At 42.4% G+C, this 26,497-nt stretch overlaps 1 protein-coding gene across 1 annotated transcript in view; it reads right to left on the bottom strand.

Annotated features, from left to right (window-relative positions):
* Positions 1–835: 835 nt before the first annotated feature.
* LOC308123949 (uncharacterized protein) overlaps positions 836–26,497 on the bottom strand; it is a gene marked incomplete at its 5' end in the record, with an annotated part of 27,089 nt that continues 1,427 nt past the window's right edge. The window contains 4 exons of the mRNA XM_080486699.1: positions 836–1,564; positions 1,682–1,878; positions 1,970–2,034; positions 2,144–4,491. Of these exons, the coding sequence (XP_080342825.1) occupies positions 3,717–4,491 (775 nt within the window). The 3' untranslated portion in view covers positions 836–1,564; positions 1,682–1,878; positions 1,970–2,034; positions 2,144–3,716. The remainder of the gene's footprint in view (positions 1,565–1,681; positions 1,879–1,969; positions 2,035–2,143; positions 4,492–26,497) is intronic.

The raw sequence follows: 26,497 nt of genomic DNA, 5'->3' as shown, positions 1-26,497 counted from the left end.
TCGCTGGACACCTCAAGGAAACACTTTACATCATGTCACTGATATGTCGCACACCTTTTCCAGTCTCTTGATGAACTCGCCTGATTAGATGGATAACTTGCATCAAACTATTAGGATTTTATGGTGTTTTGATTGATTATCTATTTGAACAATGTCTCTGAGATTGTGAATTAGAACTTTGATTTATTTGTCATTTGGAATAATAATTAAAATAAAGTGAGCATACTTCCCTTAAAAAAAGGAAACTGAGTATAAAATGTGTATCCCTTCTGTGTTCTCACTTGAAGTTACGTTTTTTTTCTGTTAGAAAATCGCCTCTCTGGTATGTCCAGTACTGCACTAATAATGCTACCAAACTACCAAACTACCAAACTTTTTCAGATATTAGATAAATGCATTAATATAAGTTCCCAGACTGATATAAATGTCTCATTGTGTTGCATTGCTTGTTGTGTATGTTTTCTATACTGTGATTATAATGAGACAGAGGGCATGTTAGGCTATAGCTACCTTTCACAATAGAGGCCAGATATGATTCATGTTAGTGCAAATTAATGTATTTTTATAAGTTACTACTTGTGCACTGAAACTTTTTGTCTGTCTTACCAAACCTGAATCTTTCGTATTACGAAACCTGAGACTTTTAACAAATTAAGACACATCTCGCCAGCTTCCACATTGTGTTATCCAAGTAAGTGCTGCAGAAATCACGCATGCAGATTTGACTCTCCGTGCAGTTCAAAGGTGGGATTTCCCTCTGTGACTTTGGTATTCAATTAACGAAGACTTTTGTAAAACCACAAAAGGAAAAAAAGAATCACACACGAGTGAAATTCTTGCAAGAGTGTATTTTGACAGAATTTGTACAAAGTACAGGAAAGTTCAGAGAATACACCAAAGTATTATTGATAAATATAGCACATATAAATGCAATAGGTTGTCATTCCAGTTTGGAATACTACAAGATAGGTTTATATAAATACGGTACATAGATATTTACAGGATACATTATAAGATAATAGTTAAATTCTGAGTTAAATATATCTCTACGATGAATATATATTTTCTTTTGATTTACAATATTTACGATATGTTCTCGAACCAGAAACCCAGTAAGTGTTTGCTTGCGTTAAAAGCAACGGTACAATATCTATTTTGCATTCATGGTAGACAGAACATAGGTAAAGATGAATTACATGCAAAGTGAAGCCCCAGCTAGGATTCTTTGGATACATCAAAACATTCTCTGGGGTATTATTCCTGAGATAAACAAGCCACCACAATCTTTAACTTGGCAAGGGTTGTCATCCTGTCTTGTGCTTAATACTTCTCCCACAGATTATTATACTGTAAGTTTTACTTTCAAAATGTGTCTAATATAAGTAAAGATGGATTTGCTAATGTGTCAAAGCCGTAAATGTCATTAAAAACAACAATGGCGGTGTAGCCAAACAACAGAATTCATCAGAATACATATATTATTGCTGCGTTACCAGCAGCCATGACAGCAGTACCAGGCAGAGGGCAGTGATGAAACGGATTTCTTGGTGCACATGAGCTGAAGCTGCAAATACAGAGAAAAGAGGAGAAGTCATGAGGTGAACAAATATTTTTTCTTGATATGTTCTTATTTCGTTTTCTTACAGTAATGACCCTTAAAGACCAAAATAATGTGACTTACATGGGGTAGGGGTAGGGGTAGAGTCAGAGGTAGAGTCAGAGGTGTTGGTATTGGAGTTAACAGTGATGGAGCTGGCTTCAATGTCAAATCCAGTGACATTTGACGATAGAGACATCAGACTTGTACCAACCACATTGTCGGTCGGAGCAGATGGGGTTGTAAACGTCATATCCAAGTGGTTGATGATTGATCCAGGACTGCAAAAAAATAAACCCAACAGATGGTTTTGAGTATCATGTTTACAACAGGACTGATAATCAACAAAATCAGAAAATAAGATGAAATTACCTGAACTGGACCACATTTAAAGAGATAAAAGAAGATGGAAACAACGTCCGGAACAAGGGCTCAAGCTACAAAAAGACAATAATTGGCATTTTAAAAATCTTGCATTGTCATTATGATGAGATTGTCGTATGCAAGCTTTTTATTAAAAGAAAAGGGATAATGAATGAGATTTACCTGGGATTTGATCATGGCAGCTCGAACTTGAAACGCATTAGATGATGGATTCAACAGGTCAAACGTAAAGTTTCCGAACGCAGACCGGAATGTGACACGGAAGAGTGTTGGGTTGGCTGTCGATGTGGTAGTTGTAGTTGTTGGTGCAGATGTCGTCGTGATGGTGGGAACAGATGCTGTAACTGGTGCAAATGCTGTGGTTGTTGGCGCTCTTGTTGTAGTTGTTGGTGCTGTTGTCGTAGTGGTTGGAGCAGATGTTGTGGTTGTTGGAGCTGTAGTTGTAGACGTTGGCGCTGTTGTTGTAGTGATTGGAGCAGATGTTGTAGTTGTTGAAGCTGTTGTTGTAGTTGTTGGTTCAGATGTGGTAGTGGTTGTAGCAGATGTTGTAGTTGTTGGTGCTGATGTTGTAGTGGTTGCAGCAGATGTTGTGGTTGTTGGAGCTGCCGTTGTAATTATTGGTGCTGTTGCCATAGTGTTTGGAGCATATGTTGTGGTTGTAGGAGCTGTAGTTGTAGTTGTTGGTGCAGATGTGGTAGTGGTTGGAGCAGATGTTGTAGATGTTGGAGCTGTAGTTGTGGTTGTTGGAGCTGTAGTTGTAGTTGTTGGTGCTGTTGTCGTAGTGGTTGGAGCAGATGTTGTAGTTGTTGGAGCTGTAGTTGTAGTCGTTGACGCTGTTGTTGTAGTTGTTGGTTCAGATGTGGTAGTGGTTGGAGCAGATGTTGTAGTTGTTGGAGCAGATGTTGTGGTTGTTGGAGCTGCCGTTGTAATTATTGGTGCTGTTGCCATAGTGTTTGGAGCAGATGTTGTGGTTGTCGGAGCTGTAGTTGTAGTTGTTGGTGCAGATGTGGTAGTGGTTGGAGCAGATGTTGTAGATGTTGGAGCTGTCGTTGTAGTTGTTGGCGCTGTTGTCATAATGGTTGGAGCAGATGTTGTGGTTGTGGGAGCTGTAGTTGTAGTTGTTGTTGCAGATGTGGTAGTGGTTGGAGCAGATGTTGTAGTTGTTGGAGCTGTAGTTGTGGTTGTTGGAGCTGTAGTTGTTGTTGTTGGTGCTGTTGTCGTAGTGGTTGGAGCAGATGTTGTGGTTGTTGGAGCTGTCGTTGTAGTTGTTGGTGCTGTTGTCGTAGTGGTTGGAGCAGATATTGTGGTTGTTGGAGCTGTCGTTGTAGTTGTTGGTGCTGTTGTCGCAGTGGTTGGAGCAGATGTTGTAGATGTTGAAGCTGTAGTTGTGGTTGTTGGAGCTGTAGTTGTAGTTGTTGGTGCTTTTGTCATAGTGGTTGGAGCAGATGTTGTAGTTGTTGGAGCTGTAGTTGTAGTTGTTGGTGCAGATGTGGTAGTGGTTGGAGCAGATGTTGTGGTTGTTGGAGCTGTAGTTGTAGTTGTTGGTGCTGTTGTTGTGGTTGTTGGAGCTGTTGCCGTATTGATTGGAGCAGATGTTGTAGTTGTTGGTGCTGTTGTCGTAATGGTTGGAGCAGATGTTGTAGTTGTTGGAGCTGTAATTGTAGTTGTTGGTGCTGTTGTCGTAGTGGTTGGAGCAGATGTTGTAGTTGTTGGAGCTGTTGTTGTAGTTGTTGGTTCAGCTGTGGCAGCTGTTGGAGCAGATGTTGTGGTTGTCGGAGCTGTAGTTGTAGTTGTTGGTGCAGATGTTGTAGTAGTTGGAGCAGATGTCGTGGTGGTTGGAGCTGTCGTTGTAGTTGTTGGTGCAGACGTGGTAGTGGTTGGAGCAGATGTTGTGGTTGTTGGAGCTGTGGTTGTAGTTGTTGCAGATGTGGTACTGGTTGGAGCAGATGTTGTAGTTGTTGGAGCTGTAGTTGTAGTTGTTGGTGCAGATGTGGTAGTGGTTGGAGCAGATGTTGTAGATGTTGAAGCTGTAGTTGTGGTTGTTGGAGCTGTAGTTGTAGTTGTTGGTGCTGTTGTCATCGTGGTTGGAGCAGATGTTGCAGTTGTTGGAGCTGTAGTTGTAGTTGTTGGCGCTGTTGTTGTAGTGGTTGGAGCAGATGTTGTGGTTGTTGGAGCTGTAGTTGTAGTTGTTGGTGCAGATGTGGTAGTGGTTGGAGCAGATGTTGTAGTTGTAGGAGCTGTAGTTGTAGTTGTTGGTGCAGATGTGGTAGTGGTTGGAAAAGATGTTGTAGTGGTTGGAGCAGATGTTGTGGTTGTTGGAGCTGTTGTTGTAGTTGTTGGTGCTGTAGTCGTAGTGGTTGGAGCAGATGTTGTGGTTGTTGGAGCTGTCGATGTAGTTGTTGGTGCTGTTGTCATAGTGGTTGGAGCAGATGTTGTGGTGGTTGGAGATGTCGTTGCAGTTGTTGGTGCTGTTGTCGTAGTGGTTGGAGCAGATGTTGTAGTTGTTGGAGCTGTAGTTGGTGCAGATGTGGTAGTGGTTGGAGCAGATGTTGTAGATGTTGGAGCTGTAGTTGTAGTTGTTGGTGCTGTTGTCGTAGTGGTTGGAGCAGATGTTGTTGTTGTTGGAGCTGTTGTTGTTGTTGTTGGTTCAGATGTGGTAGTGGTTGGAGCAGATGTTGTAGTAGTTGGAGCAGATGTCGTGGTGGTTGGAGCTGTCGTTGTAGTTGTTGGTGCAGATGTGGTAGTGGTTGGAGCAGATGTTGTAGTTGTTGGTGCTGATGTTGTAGTGGTTGCAGCAGATGTTGTGGTTGTTGGAGCTGTAGTTGTAGTTGTTGATGCTGTTGTCATAGTAGTTGGAGCAGATGTCGTGGTGGTTGGAGCTGTCGTTGTAGTTGTTGGTGCAGATGTGGCAGTGGTTGGAGCAGATGTTGTAGTTGTTGGTGCTGATGTCGTAGTGGTTGGAGCAGATGTTGTAGTTGTTGGAGCTGTAGTTGGTGCAGATGTGGTAGTGGTTGGAGCAGATGTTGTGGTTGTTGGAGCTGTAGTTGTCGTTGTTGGTGCTGTTGTCGTAGTGGTTGGAGCAGATGTTGTGGTTGTTGGAGCTGTTGTTGTAGTTGTTGGAGCTGTTGTTGTAGTTGTTGGTGCTGTTGTCGTAGTAGTTGGAGCCGATGTTGTGGTTGTTGGTGCTGTTGTCGTGGTGGTTGGAGCAGATGTTGTTGTGGTTGTAGCAGATGTTGTAGTTGTTGGTGCAGATGTTGTAGTGGTTGGAGCAGATGTTGTAGTTGTTGGAGCTGTTGTTGTAGTTGTTGGTGCTGTTGTCGTAGTGGTTGGAGCCGATGTTGTGGTTGTTGGTGCTGTTGTCGTAGTGGTTGGAGCAGATGTTGTAGTGGTTGGAGCTGTAGTTGTTGTTGGTGCAGATGTGGTAGTGGTTGGAGCAGATGTTGTGGTTGTTGGAGCTGTAGTTGCAGTTGTTGGTTCAGATGTGGTCGTGGTTGGAGCAGATGTTTTAGTTGTTGGTGCTGATGTTGTAGTGGTTGCAGCAGATGTTGTCGTTGTTGGAGCTGTAGTTGTAGTTGTTGGTGATGTTGTCGTAGTGGTTGCAGCAGATGTTGTTGTTGTAGGAGCTGTAGTTGTAGTTGTTGGTTCAGATGTGGTAGTGGTTGGAGCAGATGTTGTAGTTGTTGGAGCTGTAGTTGTAGTTGTTGGTGCAGATGTGGTAGTGGTTGGATCAGATGTTGTAGTTGTTGGTGCTGATATTGTAGTGGTTGGAGCAGATGTTGTAGTTGTTGGAGCTGTTGTCGTAGTGGTTGGAGCCGATGTTGTAGTGGTTGGAGCTGTAGTTGTTGTTGTTGGTGCAGATGTGGTAGTGGTTGGAGCAGATGTTGTAGTTGTTGGAGCTGTTGTAGTGGTTGGAGCAGATGTTGTGGTTGTTGGTGCTGATGCAGTGGTTGCAGCAGATGTTGTGGTTGTTGGAGCTGTAGTTGTAGTTGTTGGTGCTGTTGTCGTAGTGGTTGCAGCAGATGTTGTGGTTGTTGGAGCTGTAGTTGTAGTTGTTGGTGCTGTTGTCGTAGTGGTTGGAGCAGATGTTGTGGTTGTTGGAGCTGTTGTAGTTGTTGGTGCTGTTGTCGTAGTGGTTGGAGCCGATGTTGTGGTTGTTGGTGCTGTTGTCATAGTGGTTGGAGCAGATGTTGTAGTTGTTGGTGCAGATGTTGTAGTGGTTGGAGCAGATGTTGTAGTTGTTGGAGCTGTTGTTGTAGTTGTTGGTGCTGTTGTCGTAGTGGTCGGAGCCGATGTTGTGGTTGTTGGTGCTGTTGTCGTAGTGGTTGGAGCAGATGTTGTAGTGGTTGGAGCTGTAGTTGTTGTTGTTGGTGCAGATGTGGTAGTGGTTGTAGCAGATGTTGTAGTTGTTGGTGCAGATGTTGTAGTGGTTGGAGCAGATGTTGTCGTTGTTGGAGCTGTAGTTGTAGTTGTTGGTGATGTTGTCGTAGTGGTTGCAGCAGATGTCGTTGTTGTAGGAGCTGTAGTTGTAGTTGTTGGTTCAGATGTGGTAGTGGTTGGAGCAGATGTTGTAGTTGTTGGAGCTGTAGTTGTTGGTGCAGATGTGGTAGTGGTTGGAGCAGATGTTGTAGTTGTTGGTGCTGATGTTGTGGTGGTTGGAGCTGTAGTTGTTGTTGTTGGTGCAGATGTGGTAGTGGTTGGAGCAGATGTTGTAGTTGTTGGAGCTGTTGTCGTGGTTGGAGCAGATGTTGTGGTTGTTGGAGCTGTAGTTGTAGTTGTTGGTGCAGATGTGGTAGTGGTTGGAGCAGATGTTGTAGTTGTTGGTGCTGTTGTCATAGTGGTTGGAGCAGATGTTGTGGTTGTTGGAGCTGTAGTTGTAGTTGTTGGTGCTGTTGTCGTAGTGGTTGCAGCAGATGTTGTGGTTGTTGGAGCTGTAGTTGTAGTTGTTGGTGCTGTTGTCTTAGTGGTTGGAGCAGATGTTGTGGTTGTTGGAGCTGTAGTTGTAGTTGTTGGTGCAGATGTGGTAGTGGTTGGAGCAGATGTTGTAGTGGTTGGTGCAGATGTTGTAGTGGTTGGAGCAGATGTTGTGGTTGTTGGAGCTGTTGTTGTAGTTGTTGGTGCTGTTGTCGTAGTGGTTGGAGCAGATGTTGTGGTTGTTGGTGCTGTTGTCGTAGTGGTTGCAGCAGATGTTGTCGTTGTTGGAGCTGTAGTTGTTGTTGTTGGTGCTGTTGTCATAGTGGTTGGAGCAGATGTTGTGGTTGTTGGAGCTGTAGTTGTAGTTGTTGGTGCTGTTGTCGTAGTGGTTGCAGCAGATGTTGTGGTTGTTGGAGCTGTAGTTGTAGTTGTTGGTGCTGTTGTCTTAGTGGTTGGAGCAGATGTTGTGGTTGTTGGAGCTGTAGTTGTAGTTGTTGGTGCAGATGTGGTAGTGGTTGGAGCAGATGTTGTAGTGGTTGGTGCAGATGTTGTGGTGGTTGGAGCAGATGTTGTGGTTGTTGGAGCTGTTGTTGTAGTTGTTGGTGCTGTTGTCGTAGTGGTTGGAGCAGATGTTGTGGTTGTTGGTGCTGTTGTCGTAGTGGTTGCAGCAGATGTTGTCGTTGTTGGAGCTGTAGTTGTTGTTGTTGGTGCTGTTGTCATAGTGGTTGGAGCAGATGTTGTGGTTGTAGGAGCTGTAGTTGTTGTTGTTGGTGCAGATGTGGTAGTGGTTGGAGCTGTTGTCGTGGTTGGAGCAGATGTTGTGGTTGTTGGAGCTGTAGTTGTAGTTGTTGGTGCAGATGTGGTAGTGGTTGGAGCAGATGTTGTAGTTGTTGGTGCTGTTGTCATAGTGGTTGGAGCAGATGTTGTGGTTGTTGGAGCTGTAGTTGTAGTTGTTGGTGCTGTTGTCGTAGTGGTTGCAGCAGATGTTGTGGTTGTTGGAGCTGTAGTTGTAGTTGTTGGTGCTGTTGTCTTAGTGGTTGGAGCAGATGTTGTGGTTGTTGGAGCTGTAGTTGTAGTTGTTGGTGCAGATGTGGTAGTGGTTGGAGCAGATGTTGTAGTGGTTGGTGCAGATGTTGTAGTGGTTGGAGCAGATGTTGTGGTTGTTGGAGCTGTTGTTGTAGTTGTTGGTGCTGTTGTCGTAGTGGTTGGAGCAGATGTTGTGGTTGTTGGTGCTGTTGTCGTAGTGGTTGCAGCAGATGTTGTCGTTGTTGGAGCTGTAGTTGTTGTTGTTGGTGCTGTTGTCATAGTGGTTGGAGCAGATGTTGTGGTTGTAGGAGCTGTAGTTGTTGTTGTTGGAGCAGATGTGGTAGTGGTTGGAGCAGATGTTGTAGATGTTGGAGCTGTAGTTGTGGTTGTTGGAGCTGTAGTTGTAGTTGTTGGTTCAGATGTGGTAGTGGTTGGAGCAGATGTTGTAGTTGTTGGTGCTGATGTTGTAGTGGTTGCAGCAGATGTTGTGGTTGTTGGAGCTGTAGTTGTAGTTGTTGGTGCTGTTGTCGTAGTGGTTGCAGCAGATGTTGTGGTTGTTGGAGCTGTAGTTGTAGTTGTTGGTGCCTTTGTCGTAGTGGTTGGAGCAGATGTTGTGGTTGTTGGAGCTGTTGTTGTAGTTGTTGGAGCTGTTGTTGTAGTTGTTGGTGCTGTTGTCGTAGTAGTTGGAGCCGATGTTGTGGTTGTTGGTGCTGTTGTCGTGGTGGTTGGAGTAGATGTTGTTGTGGTTGGAGCTGTAGTTGTTGTTGTTGGTGCAGATGTGGTAGTGGTTGTAGCAGATGTTGTAGTTGTTGGTGCAGATGTTGTAGTGGTTGGAGCAGATGTTGTGGTTGTTGGAGCTGTTGTTGTAGTTGTTGGTGCTGTTGTCGTAGTGGTTGGAGCAGATGTTGTGGTTGTTGGTGCTGTTGTCGTAGTGGTTGCAGCAGATGTTGTCGTTGTTGGAGCTGTAGTTGTTGTTGTTGGTGCAGATGTGGTAGTGGTTGGAGCAGATTTTGTAGATGTTGGAGCTGTAGTTGTGGTTGTTGGTGCAGATGTGGTAGTGGTTGGAGCAGATGTTGTGGTTGTTGGAGCTGTAGTTGTAGTTGTTGGTTCAGATGTGGTCGTGGTTGGAGCAGATGTTGTAGTTGTTGGTGCTGATGTTGTAGTGGTTGCAGCAGATGTTGTCGTTGTTGGAGCTGTAGTTGTAGTTGTTGGTGATGTTGTCGTAGTGGTTGCAGCAGATGTTGTTGTTGTAGGAGCTGTAGTTGTAGTTGTTGGTTCAGATGTGGTAGTGGTTGGAGCAGATGTTGTAGTTGTTGGAGCTGTAGTTGTTGGTGCAGATGTGGTAGTGGTTGGAGCAGATGTTGTAGTTGTTGGTGCTGAAGTTGTAGTGGTTGTAGCAGATGTTGTAGTTGTTGGAGCTGTTGTTGTAGTTGTTGGTGCTGTTGTCGTAGTGGTTGGAGCCGATGTTGTGGTTGTTGGTGCTGTTGTCGTAGTGGTTGGAGCAGATGTTGTAGTGGTTGGAGCTGTAGTTGTTGTTGTTGGTGCAGATGTGGTAGTTGTTGGAGCAGATGTTGTAGTTGTTGGAGCTGTTGTCGTGGTTGGAGCAGATGTTGTGGTTGTTGGAGCTGTAGTTGTAGTTGTTGGTGCAGATGTGGTAGTGGTTGGAGCAGATGTTGTAGTTGTTGGTGCTGTTGTCATAGTGGTTGGAGCAGATGTTGTGGTTGTTGGAGCTGTAGTTGTAGTTGTTGGTGCTGTTGTCGTAGTGGTTGCAGCAGATGTTGTCGTTGTTGGAGCTGTAGTTGTAGTTGTTGGTGCTGTTGTCATAGTGGTTGGAGCAGATGTTGTGGTTGTTGGAGCTGTAGTTGTAGTTGTTGGTGCAGATGTGGTAGTGGTTGGAGCAGATGTTGTAGTGGTTGGTGCAGATGTTGTAGTGGTTGGAGCAGATGTTGTGGTTGTTGGAGCTGTTGTTGTAGTTGTTGGTGCTGTTGTCGTAGTGGTTGGAGCAGATGTTGTGGTTGTTGGTGCTGTTGTCGTAGTGGTTGCAGCAGATGTTGTCGTTGTTGGAGCTGTAGTTGTTGTTGTTGGTGCTGTTGTCATAGTGGTTGGAGCAGATGTTGTGGTTGTAGGAGCTGTAGTTGTTGTTGTTGGTGCAGATGTGGTAGTGGTTGGAGCAGATGTTGTAGATGTTGGAGCTGTAGTTGTGGTTGTTGGAGCTGTAGTTGTAGTTGTTGGTTCAGATGTGGTAGTGGTTGGAGCAGATATTGTAGTTGTTGGTGCTGATGTTGTAGTGGTTGCAGCAGATGTTGTGGTTGTTGGAGCTGTAGTTGTAGTTGTTGGTGCTGTTGTCGTAGTGGTTGGAGCAGAGGTTGTGGTTTTTGGAGCTGTAGTTGTAGTTGTTGGTGCAGATGTGGTAGTGGTTGGAGCAGATGTTGTGGTTGTTGGAGCTGTTGTTGTAGTTGTTGGTGCTGTTGTCGTAGTGGTTGGAGCAGATGTTGTGGTTGTTGGTGCTGTTGTCGTAGTGGTTGCAGCAGATGTTGTCGTTGTTGGAGCTGTAGTTGTTGTTGTTGGTGCAGATGTGGTAGTGGTTGGAGCAGATGTTGTAGATGTTGGAGCTGTAGTTGTGGTTGTTGGTGCAGATGTGGTAGTGGTTGGAGCAGATGTTGTGGTTGTTGGAGCTGTAGTTGTAGTTGTTGGTTCAGATGTGGTCGTGGTTGGAGCAGATGTTGTAGTTGTTGGTGCTGATGTTGTAGTGGTTGCAGCAGATGTTGTCGTTGTTGGAGCTGTAGTTGTAGTTGTTGGTGATGTTGTCGTAGTGGTTGCAGCAGATGTTGTTGTTGTAGGAGCTGTAGTTGTAGTTGTTGGTTCAGATGTGGTAGTGGTTGGAGCAGATGTTGTAGTTGTTGGAGCTGTAGTTGTTGGTGCAGATGTGGTAGTGGTTGGAGCAGATGTTGTAGTTGTTGGTGCTGAAGTTGTAGTGGTTGTAGCAGATGTTGTAGTTGTTGGAGCTGTTGTTGTAGTTGTTGGTGCTGTTGTCGTAGTGGTTGGAGCCGATGTTGTGGTTGTTGGTGCTGTTGTCGTAGTGGTTGGAGCAGATGTTGTAGTGGTTGGAGCTGTAGTTGTTGTTGTTGGTGCAGATGTGGTAGTTGTTGGAGCAGATGTTGTAGTTGTTGGAGCTGTTGTCGTGGTTGGAGCAGATGTTGTGGTTGTTGGAGCTGTAGTTGTAGTTGTTGGTGCAGATGTGGTAGTGGTTGGAGCAGATGTTGTAGTTGTTGGTGCTGTTGTCATAGTGGTTGGAGCAGATGTTGTGGTTGTTGGAGCTGTAGTTGTAGTTGTTGGTGCTGTTGTCGTAGTGGTTGCAGCAGATGTTGTCGTTGTTGGAGCTGTAGTTGTAGTTGTTGGTGCTGTTGTCATAGTGGTTGGAGCAGATGTTGTGGTTGTTGGAGCTGTAGTTGTAGTTGTTGGTGCAGATGTGGTAGTGGTTGGAGCAGATGTTGTAGTGGTTGGTGCAGATGTTGTAGTGGTTGGAGCAGATGTTGTGGTTGTTGGAGCTGTTGTTGTAGTTGTTGGTGCTGTTGTCGTAGTGGTTGGAGCAGATGTTGTGGTTGTTGGTGCTGTTGTCGTAGTGGTTGCAGCAGATGTTGTCGTTGTTGGAGCTGTAGTTGTTGTTGTTGGTGCTGTTGTCATAGTGGTTGGAGCAGATGTTGTGGTTGTAGGAGCTGTAGTTGTTGTTGTTGGTGCAGATGTGGTAGTGGTTGGAGCAGATGTTGTAGATGTTGGAGCTGTAGTTGTGGTTGTTGGAGCTGTAGTTGTAGTTGTTGGTTCAGATGTGGTAGTGGTTGGAGCAGATGTTGTAGTTGTTGGTGCTGATGTTGTAGTGGTTGCAGCAGATGTTGTGGTTGTTGGAGCTGTAGTTGTAGTTGTTGGTGCTGTTGTCGTAGTGGTTGGAGCAGATGTTGTGGTTGTTGGAGCTGTTGTTGTAGTTGTTGGAGCTGTTGTTGTAGTTGTTGGTGCTGTTGTCGTAGTAGTTGTAGCCGATGTTGTGGTTGTTGGTGCTGTTGTCGTGGTGGTTGGAGCAGATGTTGTTGTGGTTAGAGCTGTAGTTGTTGTTGTTGGTGCAGATGTGGTAGTGGTTGTAGCAGATGTTGTAGTTGTTGGTGCAGATGTTGTAGAGGTTGGAGCAGATGTTGTGGTTGTTGGAGCTGTTGTCGTAGAGGTTGGAGCAGATGTTGTGGTTGTTGGAGCTGTAGTTGTAGTTGTTGGTGCAGATGTGGTAGTTGTTGGAGCAGATGTTGTAGTGGTTTGTGCAGATGTTGTAGTGGTTGGAGCAGATGTTGTGGTTGTTGGAGCTGTTGTTTTAGTTGTTGGTGCTGTTGTCGTAGTGGTTGGAGCAGATGTTGTGGTTGTTGGTGCTGTAGTTGTTGTTGTTGGTGCTGTTGTCATAGTGGTTGGAGCAGATGTTGTGGTTATAGGAGCTGTAGTTGTTGTTGGTGCAGATGTGGTAGTGGTTGGAGCAGATGTTGTAGATGTTGGAGCTGTAGTTGTGGTTGTTGGAGCTGTAGTTGTCGTTGTTGGTTCAGATGTGGTAGTGGTTGGAGCAGATGTTGTAGTTGTTGGTGCTGTTGTCGTAGTGGTTGGAGCAGATGTTGTAGTTGTTGGAGCTGTAGTTGGTGCAGATGTGGTAGTGGTTGGAGCAGATGTTGTAGTTGTTGGAGCTGTAGTTGTAGTTGTTGGTGCAGATGTGGTAGTGGTTGGAGCAGATGTTGTAGTGGTTGGAGCTGTAGTTGTTGTTGTTGGTGCAGATGTGGTAGTGGTTGGAGCAGATGTTGTAGTTGTTAGAGCTGTAGTTGTTGGTGCAGATGTGGTAGTGGTTGGAGAAGATGTTGTAGTTGTTGGGGCTGATGTTGTAGTGGTTGCAGCAGATGTTGTGGTTGGAGCTGTATTTGTTGTTGTTGGTGCAGATGTGGTAGTGGTTGGAGCAGATGTTGTGGTTGTTGGAGCTGTAGTTGTAGTTGTTTGTTCAGATGTGGTAGTGGTTGGAGCAGATGTTGTAGGTGTTGGTGCTGATGTTGTAGTGGTTGCAGCAGATGTGGTTGTTGGAGCTGTCGTTGTAGTTGTTGGTGCTTTTGTCGTAGTGGTTGGAGCAGATGTTGTAGTTGTTGGAGCTGTAGTTGTTGTTGGTGCAGATGTGGTAGTGGTTGGAGCAGATGTTGTGGTTGTTGGAGCTGTAGTTGTAGTTGTGGGTTCAGATGTTGTAGTGGTTGCAGCAGATGTTGTGGTTGTTGGAGCTGTAGTTGTAGTTGTTGGTGCTGTAGTTGTTGTTGAAGACGTCGACGTAGATACTATTCCAGTTGTCATTCCAGATGTTGTGGTGGTTGTGCTCATTGTGTACGCAATAGGTGTCGTACAGGCTGACATGAAAATACCATTACATTGATTATTTCTCAATTTCAACCACTTTCAAAACATACATTATTTTTAAAAAATTCATTTATTCAATTCATTTCTCATTTTTTAATTAATTCCTGCACATTTACAATTTCAGTTGTTATCCCTTCAATTCTTTGCCTCCTACAACGGTTTTTCCATAATCCATAATTGAAAAGTTTAAAAAAGTTTTTCAACTCACCTGCGAGACACAGCAGTATTGATAGTTGTAATCCAGGATCCATCCTGGTCTCTTTTGAATCTATAAAATAGAAAAATTCTGAGTTTGTATGTCATACCAATAAAAGTCCAATTCATCCATGGTACATTCTCATTTTAATTTTTATTTGTTTGATTAATTCCAGGAGTTGTTTTTTTTCATATAAGCTTATTACTGGCATTTGGGTCAGTGATTATGCAACAGCTGTCAACAGGTACCAACGTGTGCTTCACGAATTGGTACGCTGGAAAAGACGAACCGCCACGGCAGGGATAAAAAACCCTTCCACTAATGGTTCCTTCCTCGCAAGCCAGGTGCTGCTGCCGCGGCGACACATGCCAAACACAACGGCCTTGCCCCTTGTCCCGTCCCGGGCATGGCAGCCGGGGACAAAAAGAGGCAGTGCAAACACTGGCCAGCCAAACAAAGGAGGAGCCATCAACAAAAAAAACAAAAAAAAAACACCTCCTGGACAGACCTCACCACGGACACGCCTTCAGTCCTGAATTGGACTTTTTCAGTCACTCGCACAGATACGTGCACACGCACACACACCCACCCACCCACACACACTATTTCTGTTCCCCTCTGTTGTAAATGAATGTTCTTGTTTTCTTTGTTTTCATTCGACTTGTTAAACCTGTATTTTCGCTTTTATCCTCTTGAGCAAATTAAAATGAGCTACTGTAAAAACTGAAGCGGCACAAGATTCATTTAAAAAAAAAAAACATGTGAAAGCAAATTTATTTATTTTTTTTAAATATTGCAAACCAACTGGCTTTTAATGGGTTAACATCCTGAATAATCCGGAAAATATTGTTGTTCTAATGATAATTATATTTGTATTCAAAAGTGTATAATGGTGACGCAAAACAAAATCTGACATTGTACAAAAAAAATGTTTTATTTTTAAGTTGACGTTAACTATTGACATACCAGGCTGTGAAAACCCTCTTTGCGTTTAGTTTTTTAACTCTAATTCATCTGTGTGTGTGTTTTTTTTTTTATTTTCTCATCAAAATGACATTGGCATTTCAAAAAAACTAAACAAACTGGCATTTGGTGGGTTAATATCCTGAAAATGACGGTAAAATTGTGAAAAAGAAAGAAAAAAACTGAAAAAAAAAAACCTATCCGTGTTCATATGTGATACACAGAAATGTGCATCTGCAACAGTAGTAAATGTAACTTTGATACATACATTTATTTTTTATAAAAAAATCCAGTATTGTTTGATAAATAAATCACATATTGCTGCTGTAAATATGTGACAATAAACAATAATTCAAAGGAACTGGTGATGTTAATGTAACATCCACAGTCCAAAAACTGTAAACTTCATTTTTCTATTAACGGGCCGACACAACAGAAATAACTGAACCTTTAAAAGCACAATTGTACTCACTCAAGATGAAGGTGATAGTTTTCCCTCACGTTTTGTTAAGGCTGGATTTCTCTCTTGGAATTTGAGCCTGCCGCAGGTCTGTGATCCTTGGAACCTGCTCAGAGGGAATGTCGGCGCGTCTATGTGCTGATCACCTTTACACTGGATGCACAACTGTTGCTTGCACTTTTATCCAAGACTGTGACGCTCGTCAGCCCTGAACCGCAGACCGCTCCCTGCTATTGTCTTCTTTGATGATGACGTTCTGTCGGTGATCACAGAGGTATGCAGGAGATCCGAGAAAGAATGAAAACAGTATTAGATAAATAAATAAATATTTGGGAAGGTGAGGTTACGTAGACGTAGGTAGTTATTACTTTTACTAAATTACAAATGTGATTTGTTACTGGCTGTTTGCGAGCATTGAAGTTGAATTGATTCTTTCAATGGGTAACTTCTTAATGAAATGATTGCGTAACTGTTTGGTTCGTCTTCCTGTTCTGCAGCATCACAATGGTGACCAGTGGATACTGTTGTTGTGGGTGCAGGTGTTGAGGTTTGAATTGTAATTGTAGTATCAGGAGTTGTTGTTCCTCCTGACGTTGTTGTGGGTGCAGGTGTTGTGGTTTGAACTGTAGTTTCAGGATCAGGTGTAGGGGATACTGTAGTTGTTGTGGGTGCAGGTGTTGTGGTTTGAACTGTAGTTTCAGGATCGGGTGTAGTGGATACTGTTGTTGTGGGTGCAGGTGTTGAGGTTTGAATTGTAGTTGTAGTATCAGGAGTTGTTGTTCCTCCTGACGTTGTTGTGGGCGCAGGTGTTGTGGTTTGAACTGTAGTTGAGAGATCAGGTGTGGTGAATACTGTAGTTGTTGTGGGTGCAGCTGTTGTGGTTTGAACTTTAGTTGCAGTATCAGGAGTTGTTGTTCCTCCTGCAGTTGTTGTGGGTGCAGGTGTTCAGGTTTGAATTGTAGTTATAGGATCAGGAGTTGTTGTTTCCCCTGTAGTTGTTGTGGGTGCAGGTGTTGTGGTTTGAATTGTAGTTTCAGAATCATGTGTAGTGGATACTGTAATTGTTGTAGGTTCAGGTGTTGTGGTTTCTTCTGTAGTTTCAGGATCAGGTGTAGTGGATACTGTATTTGTTGTGGGTGCAGGTGTTGTGGTTTGAACTGTAGTTGCAGGATCAGGTGTAGTGGATACTGTAATTGTTGTGGGCGCAGGTGTTGTGGTTTGAACTGTAGTTTCAGGATCAGGTGTAGTGGATACTGTTGTTGTGGGTGCAGGTGTTGAGGTTTGAATTGTAGTTGTAGTATCAGGAGTTGTTGTTTCTCCTGCAGTTGTTGTGGGTGCAGGTGTTGTGGTTTGAACTGTAGTTGCAGGATCAGGTGTAGTGGATACTGTAATTGTTGTGGGCGCAGGTGTTGTGGTTTGAACTGTAGTTTCAGGATCAGGTGTAGTGGATACTGTTGTTGTGGGTGCAGGTGTTGAGGTTTGAATTGTAGTTGTAGTATCAGGAGTTGTTGTTTCTCCTGCAGTTGTTGTGGGTGCAGGTGTTGTGGTTTGAACTGTAGTTGCAGGATCAGGTGTAGTGGATACTGTTGTTGTGGGTGCAGGTGTTGTGGTTTGAACTGTAGTTGCAGGATCAGGTGTAGTGGATACTGTGATTGTTGTGGACGCAGGTGCTGTGGTTTGAACTGTCGTGGAGAGATCAGGTGTGGTGAATACTATAGTTGTTGTGGGTGCAGCTGTTGTGGTTTGAACTTTAGTTGTAGTATCAGGAGTTGTTGTTCCTCCTGCAGTTGTTTTGGGTGCAGGTGTTGAGGTTTGAATTGTAGTTATAGGATCAGGAGTTGTTGTTTCTCCTGTAGTTGTTGTGGGTGCAGGTGTTGTAGTTTGAATTGTAGTTTCAGAATCATGTGTAGTGGATACTGTAATTATTGTATGTTCAGGTGTTGTGGTTTCTTCTGTAGTTGCAGCATCAGGTGTAGTGGATACTGTAGTTGTTGTGGGTACAGGTGTTGTGGTTTGAATTGTAGTTTCAGGATCAGGTGTAGTGGATACTGTATTTGTTGTGGGTGCAGGTGTTGTGGTTTGAACTGTAGTTTCAGGATCAGGTGTAGTGGATATTGTCGTTGTGGGTGCAGGTGTTGAGGTTTGAATTGTAGTTTCAGAATCAGGTGTAGTGGATACTGTAATTGTAGGTTCAGGTGTGGTTTCTTCTGTAGTTGCAGGATCAGGTGTAGTGGATACTGTAGTTGTGGGTGCAGGTGTTGAGGTTTGAACTGTAGTTGAGAGATCAGGTGTGGTGAATACTGTAGTTGTTGTGGGTGCAGGTGTTGTGGTTTGAACTGTAGTTTCAGGATCAGGTGTAGTGGATACTGTAGTTGTGGGTGCAGGTGTTGAGGTTTGAATTGTAGTTGTAGTATCAGGAGTTGTTGTTTCTCCTGCAGTTGTTGTGGGTGCAGGTGTTGTGGTTTGAACTGTAGTTGCAGGATCAGGTGTAGTAGATACTGTTGTTGTGGGTGCAGGTGTTGAGGTTTGAACTGTAGTTGAGAGATCAGGTGTGGTGAATACTGTAGTTGTTGTGGGTGCAGGTGTTGTGGTTTGAACTGTAGTTTCAGGATCAGGTGTAGTGGATACTGTAGTTGTGGGTGCAGGTGTTGAGGTTTGAATTGTAGTTGTAGTATCAGGAGTTGTTGTTTCTCCTGCAGTTGTTGTGGGTGCAGGTGTTGTGGTTTGAACTGTAGTTGCAGGATCAGGTGTAGTGGATACTGTAATTGTTGTGGGCGCAGGTGTTGTGGTTTGAACTGTAGTTGCAGGATCAGATGTAGTGGATACTGTTGTTGTGGGTGCAGGTGTTGAGGTTTGAATTGTAGTTGTAGTATCAGGAGTTGTTGTTTCTCCTGCAGTTGTTGTGGGTGCAGGTGTTGTGGTTTGAACTGTAGTTGCAGGATCAGGTGTAGTGGATACTGTAATTGTTGTGGGCGCAGGTGTTGTGGTTTGAACTGTAGTTTCAGGATCAGGTGTAGTGGATACTGTTGCTGTGGGTGCAGGTGTTGAGGTTTGAATTGTAGTTGTAGTATCAGGAGTTGTTGTTTCTCCTGCAGTTGTTGTGGGTGCAGGTGTTGTGGTTTGAACTGTAGTTGCAGGATCAGGTGTAGTGGATACTGTAATTGTTGTGGGCGCAGGTGTTGTGGTTTGAACTGTAGTTTCAGGATCAGGTGTAGTGGATACTGTTGTTGTGGGTGCAGGTGTTGAGGTTTGAATTGTAGTTGTAGTATCAGGAGTTGTTGTTTCTCCTGCAGTTGTTGTGGGTGCAGGTGTTGTGGTTTGAACTGTAGTTGCAGGATCAGGTGTAGTGGATACTGTAATTGTTGTGGGCGCAGGTGTTGTGGTTTGAACTGTAGTGGAGAGATCAGGTGTGGTGAATACTGTTGTTGTTGTGGGTGCAGCTGTTGTGGTTTGAACTTTAGTTGCAGTATCAGGAGTTGTTGTTCCTCCTGCAGTTGTTGTGGGTGCAGGTGTTGAGGTTTGAATTGTAGTTATAGGATCAGGAGTTGTTGTTTCTCCTGTAGTTGTTGTGGGTGCAGGTGTTGTAGTTTGAATTGTAGTTTCAGAATCATGTGTAGTGGATACTGTAATTGTTGTATGTTCAGGTGTTGTGGTTTCTTCTGTAGTTGCAGCATCAGGTGTAGTGGATACTGTAGTTGTAGGTTCAGGTGTGGTTTCTTCTGTAGTTGCAGGATCAGGTGTAGTGGATACTGTAGTTTTTGTGGGAACAGGTGTTTTTTGAATTGTAGTTTTAGGATCAGGTGTCGTTGATACTGTCGTTGTCGGTTCAGGTGTTGTGGTTTCTACTCTTGTATGATCAGGAGTGGTGAATACTGTAGTTGTTGTTGGTCCAGGTGTTGTCGTTTCTTCGGTTGGCATAGTTGAATGAGGAGTTGTTAAATCAGTCGTTGTGGTTTCCTCCGTAGTTTTTTGATCAGAAGTTGTTGCTGCCGTTGACGTGAAATCAGGCGTTGTGGATTCTTCTTCTATTGTCTGTTCAGGGGTTGTCATGTCTTCAGGAGCCGTTGTAAGAACAGGTGTTGTGGTTGCTGCAGGGGAAGTTTTAGGAGCCATTTTTGTTATTAATAACATTTTACTGCTCAGTGGATCCAGGAGGGTTTTACTTTGAGCCATGCTACATGCTACATGCTAAAGAGTTTTGGGGCTCACACACCAGCTATACTACATTCTTAACCTGATTAAAGTATGACTGTTGGTCCAAGCTTGCTCTAACTTGTTGTTACGTTGGAGTTGCGCACAGCATTGACACACAGGCTATGTGGAGGTGGTTCGCAGTGACTCACGTACGTATAAGTACGTATGAATTAGGCTTAAGTGATGCCGCAGCTTTTGGACAAAGAGTTGTTGGACATTTTTATAACATTGAGCAGTAGCCTGCTCACTCCACCCCAACAGGGCATATAGACCTTTTATAAGAATGTACATTACATGCTCCAGTCACTCATCGAATAGAAAAAGAGCATTTTTGGTTGGAGTTCAAATTGCCAGACAACCTGGCCCATGGAACTGAAAAACTGCAATGCCAACAAAACCACACAGTGAATATTTCAGTTAAATCTTATCCGAACGAGGAAACACTGAGATGAGAATAAAATATTTTGAAAATAATTGTAATAGAATTGGTTCTTGTAACGGCAAGTAGCAAAAGGTTATTACTTGTACTCGTCCTTTAAAAAATAGTGGTACGGATGCTTCCCTACTTAATTATAAACAATGGAAACTTACTTTAGCAGTAAACACTTCAAATAATACTTTATAATAGATGTTTAAAATTCAGTACTGCATACTATGGCTCACAATGTATGCAAAAAAACACAACTTTGATACAACTAAAAGACAAAAACAACTTAAAACAAAACTCTAAAGGCGGCATAGCCTGCAATGATGTGGTACACTCACTGTTTCTTTTTCAAACTGGGTTTGTGTCTAAGAAGACCAGGGCATCAACTTGAGTGTCGTGAAGATTTAATAGGAGATGAATGATAGTTGTCCCAGGCAGCAGGTTCTCCGAGGTGGCGCCTTCATTACTGGAGAAAATCAATTGTGTTACTGCCACAAATTGCTTAATATGGCAACGCTGTTTTACACCACCCTGCAAAAATCGATTCAAAGAAATCTAAACAGTGATTTCAAGGAAAAGTCAAAAGCCAACGTCCGTATACCTTGGTTACTTGTTGATTGCAATATAGTGTGGGATTATTTCAAAACAAACTACGACAAATACTGATTTATTGTCCCATCACTTTTCTCATCTTTTGATGTATTACATTTTACATTTTAGACAAAATTAGGCAAATATTCACATCACAGTATGGCCCTGGACTGTCACACTTCCCCGTGGCCCCGTTTTGTGATTAATAATAATAATCAAAATAATAAGAATAAGTAGAAGAAGAAGAAGAAGAAGAAAGCAGTGGAACTGTATAAATGAGGGTTTCCTGTGTGGTTGAGGTGTTCAAAAATGCTATTTATGGATAATAACGTGGATATTTGAAGTTATTTACTTGCATACTTGAATTCTTTGCAAAAATACCAAAGCAGTTATGTGCAGTTTATCATGCTTTTTTTGGCCAAGCAAAGAAAAGCCTCGACGTCAGCATGACCCAGGATGCAAAACAGTTACTGTATTTGTGAAACGACCAATTAGCACTTCCAGCAGACATCCACAACAGCACACACACATAAAAATATTAGTATAACAAAAATAATGTTAGAACGTTAGTTGGGTGTCTGTATGATCCAGTGGGGCCAAATAGTAGTACAGTCCAAGCTGTCTTTACTCTGTCCAATTGTTATTCCGATTCCAGGTTATTTAACCTGGCAACCTGTGTCCACTGAGATTGGTCAATAGAAGGAGGCCAAGCAGGTGTAGAAGATCGAATGAGGAAATTAAACTCCAAAAATGCAATGCCGTGAAAAATAATATGTTTGGATAAAATCCATCTGAGGAAGAATTTAAGTGTGTGATAGCTTTCTATTGAGTTTGCTTTACCAGTTTATACTCAATCTTTAATATTTTTTCATAAGGCTGCTTCCAGGTATTTCTCCATCGAGTCAACAGTTTGTCTGTAATTTGCAAACGTCTGGTACTCGGTCCCTTGTCATGGTGAAGCGTGTTAAAAAGATCGAAAATTGAAACTCTGCATTTTCTTCCGGATAACATCTGGCTTTTCTTTTGAATCCTGAAAGAGACCGGTTTCTGCCACATTCCCGTCTGTGCTGGACTACGGAGATGTTTTGTACAGGTACATGTCAAAAAAATGTGAATATCGTGAAAATGGTCAATGTTTTTTGTGACTCATTTCACAAAGTCCAACCTATATATGATATAGGCTCATCACACATAGAGTGAAATATTTCAAGCCTTTATTTCTTGAAATGTTGATGATTATGGCTGACGGATGGTGAAAACCCAAAAGTCAGTGTCTCAGAAAATTTAAATATTGTGGAAATGTTCAGTTTTGGAAAGTCATGGTGTCACACCCTTATCATCTAATTAACTCAAAACACCTGCAAAGGTTCCCTGAGCCTTTAAATGGTCTCTTAGTCTGGGTCAGTAGGGGACACAATCATGGAGAAGACTGCTGACTTGACAGATGTCCAGAAGACAGTCATTGACACCGTCCACAAGGAGGGTAAAGCCACAAAAGGTCATTAAAGAAGCTGCTTGTTCACAGAGTTCTGGATCCAAGCATGTTCAGAGAAAGTTGAGTGGGAGGAGAAAGTGTGGTAGGGAAAGGTGCAAAGTCCTTTTTCTCACATGAAAGTACATTTTGCATCTGGTTTGTAAATGGAGTTCCCAGAGTGTGGAGGAAGAGCGGAGAGGCTCAGAATCCACCTTGCTTGAAGTCCAGTGTGACGGTTCCTCAGTCTGTGATGATTTGTGCTGCCATGTCCTCTGCTGCTGTCGCTCCACTGGGTTTTCTGACGTCCACAGTCAACGCAGTCATCGAGCAGGAAACTTTAGAGCACTTCATGCTTCCTCCTGCTGACAAGCTTTATGGAGACGCTGATTTCATTTCCACGCTGCATTGGCGCAGTAATTCACGCAAAAGGAGCCCAACCAAGTATTGAGTGCATCGAAATGAACAGACTTTTCAGAAGCCTTCCATTTTTATTCTTTTTAATCTTATCTAATATATACATTTTCTGAGACACTGAATTTTGGGTTTTCACTCTCTGTAAGAAATAATCATCAACATTTCAAGAAATAAAGGCTTAAAATATTTCACTCTATGTGTCATGAGCCTGTATATGGGTTTGACTCTCTGAACATTTTCATGATATTCTCATTTTTTAAGAGGCACCTGTATGTGCACGCCTCCTCTCGCAGTTTACAGTCCCTGGATTGGGTCCATCCTGGAGCTCTGAGGTTCGTCACCGATTTTAAATGTCTGCCGTATACTTGTGTTGGATGGTCTTCTTTATATGTTTTGGGGACTCAATCACAGGATTGTTTTATATTTCTAAGTGTATTTTAGGTCTGCTCCCATCCTACCTTCAGACCTACAGTACATCAGTCTCAGAAACACGGACTCTTATAGTCTTCGCTCGCAGGATCTTCTTTTATTGTCTCTTCCTAAAATCAGGACTGAACTGGGAGAAAAGGCTCCATCTGCTTGGAACCAACTCAAAAACCTGGTTTCACTGGACTCTTTTACAAAGTTGCTTAGCGACTTGGAGACAAACACATCTGTCTGCAGATGTTTTGAATGATGGGACTTAATTTTAATTTGTGGGCAACTTATATATATATATATATTTGTGTATATATATATATATAGATATATATATATATATATATATATGAGTTGCCCACAAATTTAAACCCACACAAATCTAGCCCATATATATATATATGGGCTAGATTTGTGTGGGTTTAATGTTGTCTGGGCTGGAAACAGTGAGTCACATCTGGCAACCCTGTTGCTGACCGGCGTGTCATGCCAACCTAACCCTAACCCTAACCCTAACCCTAACCTGCGCCCGCGTTCTCTGGGGCCCCGAAAACATCTCCTCCGTTCACGTTCACACTGGAGGTCGCGTTTGAATTGATTACACAAAAAAAATGAGATCCCAGCAAGAAATTGGAATGTAGCCTCACTGGCTATAAAAATGTCTCACAGAAGTCCCATTTTGGCTTCTCTCCATTGGTTGCCAGTGATTTTGAGAATTCGTTTTGAACTTTTAATCTTAGCTCTCAGGGCCAACGTGGCCGAGCAATTCATTTTCTTAATTAACCTAATGTTTTATGTTGTATTAGGTTTTATTGTGTCTTATAAACTCGATTTCTGTCCGTGAGATGTGCTATATAAATAACATTTACACACTTCTTTGTTTGTCCGTCGCCGACAGATCCATTTACTAAGCAGACCCTAACTGCCTCTTCAAAGAACGTGCAAACAAACTGTTGCCTAACTTAACTATATATCCAAGCTGTCTCTCGCCTCCGCAACACCAGATTGGCAACATTCTTTGAGTGACAGGACAAATATATTCAAAAATAGATCCAGTGAGATAATGAGAAACGATCTTATTTTGTCATTTTAAGTCCACAATGGTTGCGTTGCAGCTGTATAATGCAATGAACGTACAAACATATATGTAACATACAATATTTAGTAGCAGTAACAATATTTACTGTATCGTACTGGAAGGAAATAAGAAAAAGATGTGATGAGAATATAACATTCAGTAACAATATAAGAGAATGTAATATTGTGAACAAATACTAAAATATCAATATTATATGACAGACAGGTTCAGAATTAAATGCTGCTTAGAAATCAAACTGCATTTGCAAAGAGCCACACAAAAAAAACCCAAAACCGACGGGCATTTATCGGCACAACGCGGAGCAATTCTTCCTTATTCAAGCAGTCTTTTCACACAAATCGTACAAATACAGCCAACCGTGGGTGATCTTGAATATCACAAGACTCAAGATCGGTGAATACTTGTGCTTCTCTTGATTTGTTCTATCGATATTTGCTGCTCAGTGGTGTTGGCGTTAAAGCCGCAGGTCAGACTTGGTAAACTTGAAATGGTAAACTTGCTAGATCGGCAACATGTCGGCCACATGCAACCCTCCTGTCAGATGACATAGTATCTTCATATTATTCTTTATATGAAGGTATATATAAAAAGCAACTATACAACAAGAGTAAGGGCAAAACTAAAATCAATATTGACATAGTCAAGTCGTGTCGGCCACACAGAGGGGAGTTATTGAGTTTTGTGTTGAGTGGAATGATTGAAGTCTGGTATCATACTTCATCACAGCTGAACTGTTTGAGTCTGTTGAACAATGGGCTCTGCTCTCCGTGTAACAGGTTGTGGAGGACGTGAGATGACAGTTTGCTCAGTGGTCGACGGCACTCGGAATCAGAAATGAGGATCCATAAATCAGTCACACTTTAGCCCCCAGGCAGTAGAAGAATACATTATTACGGCTCCTACAATCATCAAAGTTTCCCACCCTTCATTTATACATGATTCTATCAACAGAACATTTGTCTGGTTTGCAACGATAACCATGTAATTCACAGATAAAGATATATTGGCATGTCACTGTACACACTGAATAACTATCCATTGCTGAACCAACAAGAAATACTAAATACTGTGCAGTTTTTAGTAAATTGACACAACGTGAGGCCGATCGTGTACAATGTGTGATGAAGCTGCATGTCTCATTTTGAAGATGTATGAGCTCCCAAAATAGATGAACTTCTATATTTTCTCAAATGATCCAGATGATTGAAATCTGCAATCGTTACCCTCACTTGTCAGACCTTCTTTTATACTGTGTATGATGCCACCTTTTGGCTTTCAAACTTTATGGAGTTATTCTCTCTCTCTCTCTCTCTCTCTCTCTCTCTGACCAATGACCAATGACTTGATAAATTATCATTCTAATCACTGACTGAAACTAAGATAAAACCAGGTCCTGATATTTCCCAGGTGAAATTCAGGTCAATCATACTGAGAAGTGAGATTTGACAGTTTTTCAGAATAAAGGCATGTGAAAAGGCGACAACCATCTAAAATATCAGCAAGAGCCACGTTGTAAATGATAATTCAGGTAAAAGTTTCACAAACTATTGAGCACCACTTTATATTGTTTTAATCGTCAACTTTTTTTGTTTTTATTTACAATTGGTAAAAGTGACGCGAGTCATTCCCAGACCATCATCTTGGTTTTCTTCATACATAACTAATGTGTGCGTCTTTGATAGTGACTCAGTTATGTGGTGAGAGACAGTTAACCGAGAAATAAAAGAACTTGTAAAATTAACACGGAGATGCAACATCATCTACCTAGAAAAGACTTTTGTTGAAGAAAAATATAATTCTTTGGGAGTAATATCATTCTTTTGATTTATTTATCGATTCTTTATTATAGTGTATGTTGGAGTCTGTTTAAATGTGACATATTTATTGGAGAGAGTTGATTTGTTAGTTTTTTTTCCGGCTTGGCTCCCGTAATTATTGCCTGCATTGGAAGGAAGAAGGACAGGACGACATATCAGGGCTCTCTTGTGCTGGTTTGTTTGTGTTTTCCCCGTGATGTTCCCTGCGCTCATGCGTTTCTGCTTGTACTCCAATTTGTTCGGGTTTTTGTATTCTTTCTGTTGCCTGGTATTCAATTAAAGGATTCGCTTGTCTTGCAACCTGCTCTGTTCAGCCCTACCTCTTAGCATTGTTTTGACACATAAATAGAAAATCTTAGTTTGGTGAGGAAGGAGCGAAAGTGATGAAAAGATTGCAGACCCCAGTCTAGTCGCTGGACACCTCAAGGAAACACTTTACATCATGTCACTGATATGTCGCACACCTTTTCCAGTCTCTTGATGAACTCGCCTGATTAGATGGATAACTTGCATCAAACTATTAGGATTTTATGGTGTTTTGATTGATTATCTATTTGAACAATGTCTCTGAGATTGTGAATTAGAACTTTGATTTATTTGTCATTTGGAATAATAATTAAAATAAAGTGAGCATACTTCCCTTAAAAAAAGGAAACTGAGTATAAAATGTGTATCCCTTCTGTGTTCTCACTTGAAGTTACGTTTTTTTTCTGTTAGAAAATCGCCTCTCTGGTATGTCCAGTACTGCACTAATAATGCTACCAAACTACCAAACTACCAAACTTTTTCAGATATTAGATAAATGCATTAATATAAGTTCCCAGACTGATATAAATGTCTCATTGTGTTGCATTGCTTGTTGTGTATGTTTTCTATACTGTGATTATAATGAGACAGAGGGCATGTTAGGCTATAGCTACCTTTCACAATAGAGGCCAGATATGATTCATGTTAGTGCAAATTAATGTATTTTTATAAGTTACTACTTGTGCACTGAAACTTTTTGTCTGTCTTACCAAACCTGAATCTTTCGTATTACGAAACCTGAGACTTTTAACAAATTAAGACACATCTCGCCAGCTTCCACATTGCGTTATCCAAGTAAGTGC

This window comes from Lipophrys pholis (genome assembly GCF_963383615.2).
Source record: "Lipophrys pholis genome assembly, chromosome: 18".
Lineage (NCBI taxonomy): Eukaryota > Metazoa > Chordata > Actinopteri > Blenniiformes > Blenniidae > Lipophrys > Lipophrys pholis.
The sequence above is the reverse complement of the archived record's forward strand: the minus strand, read 5'-3'. Positions and strand labels throughout refer to the sequence as shown.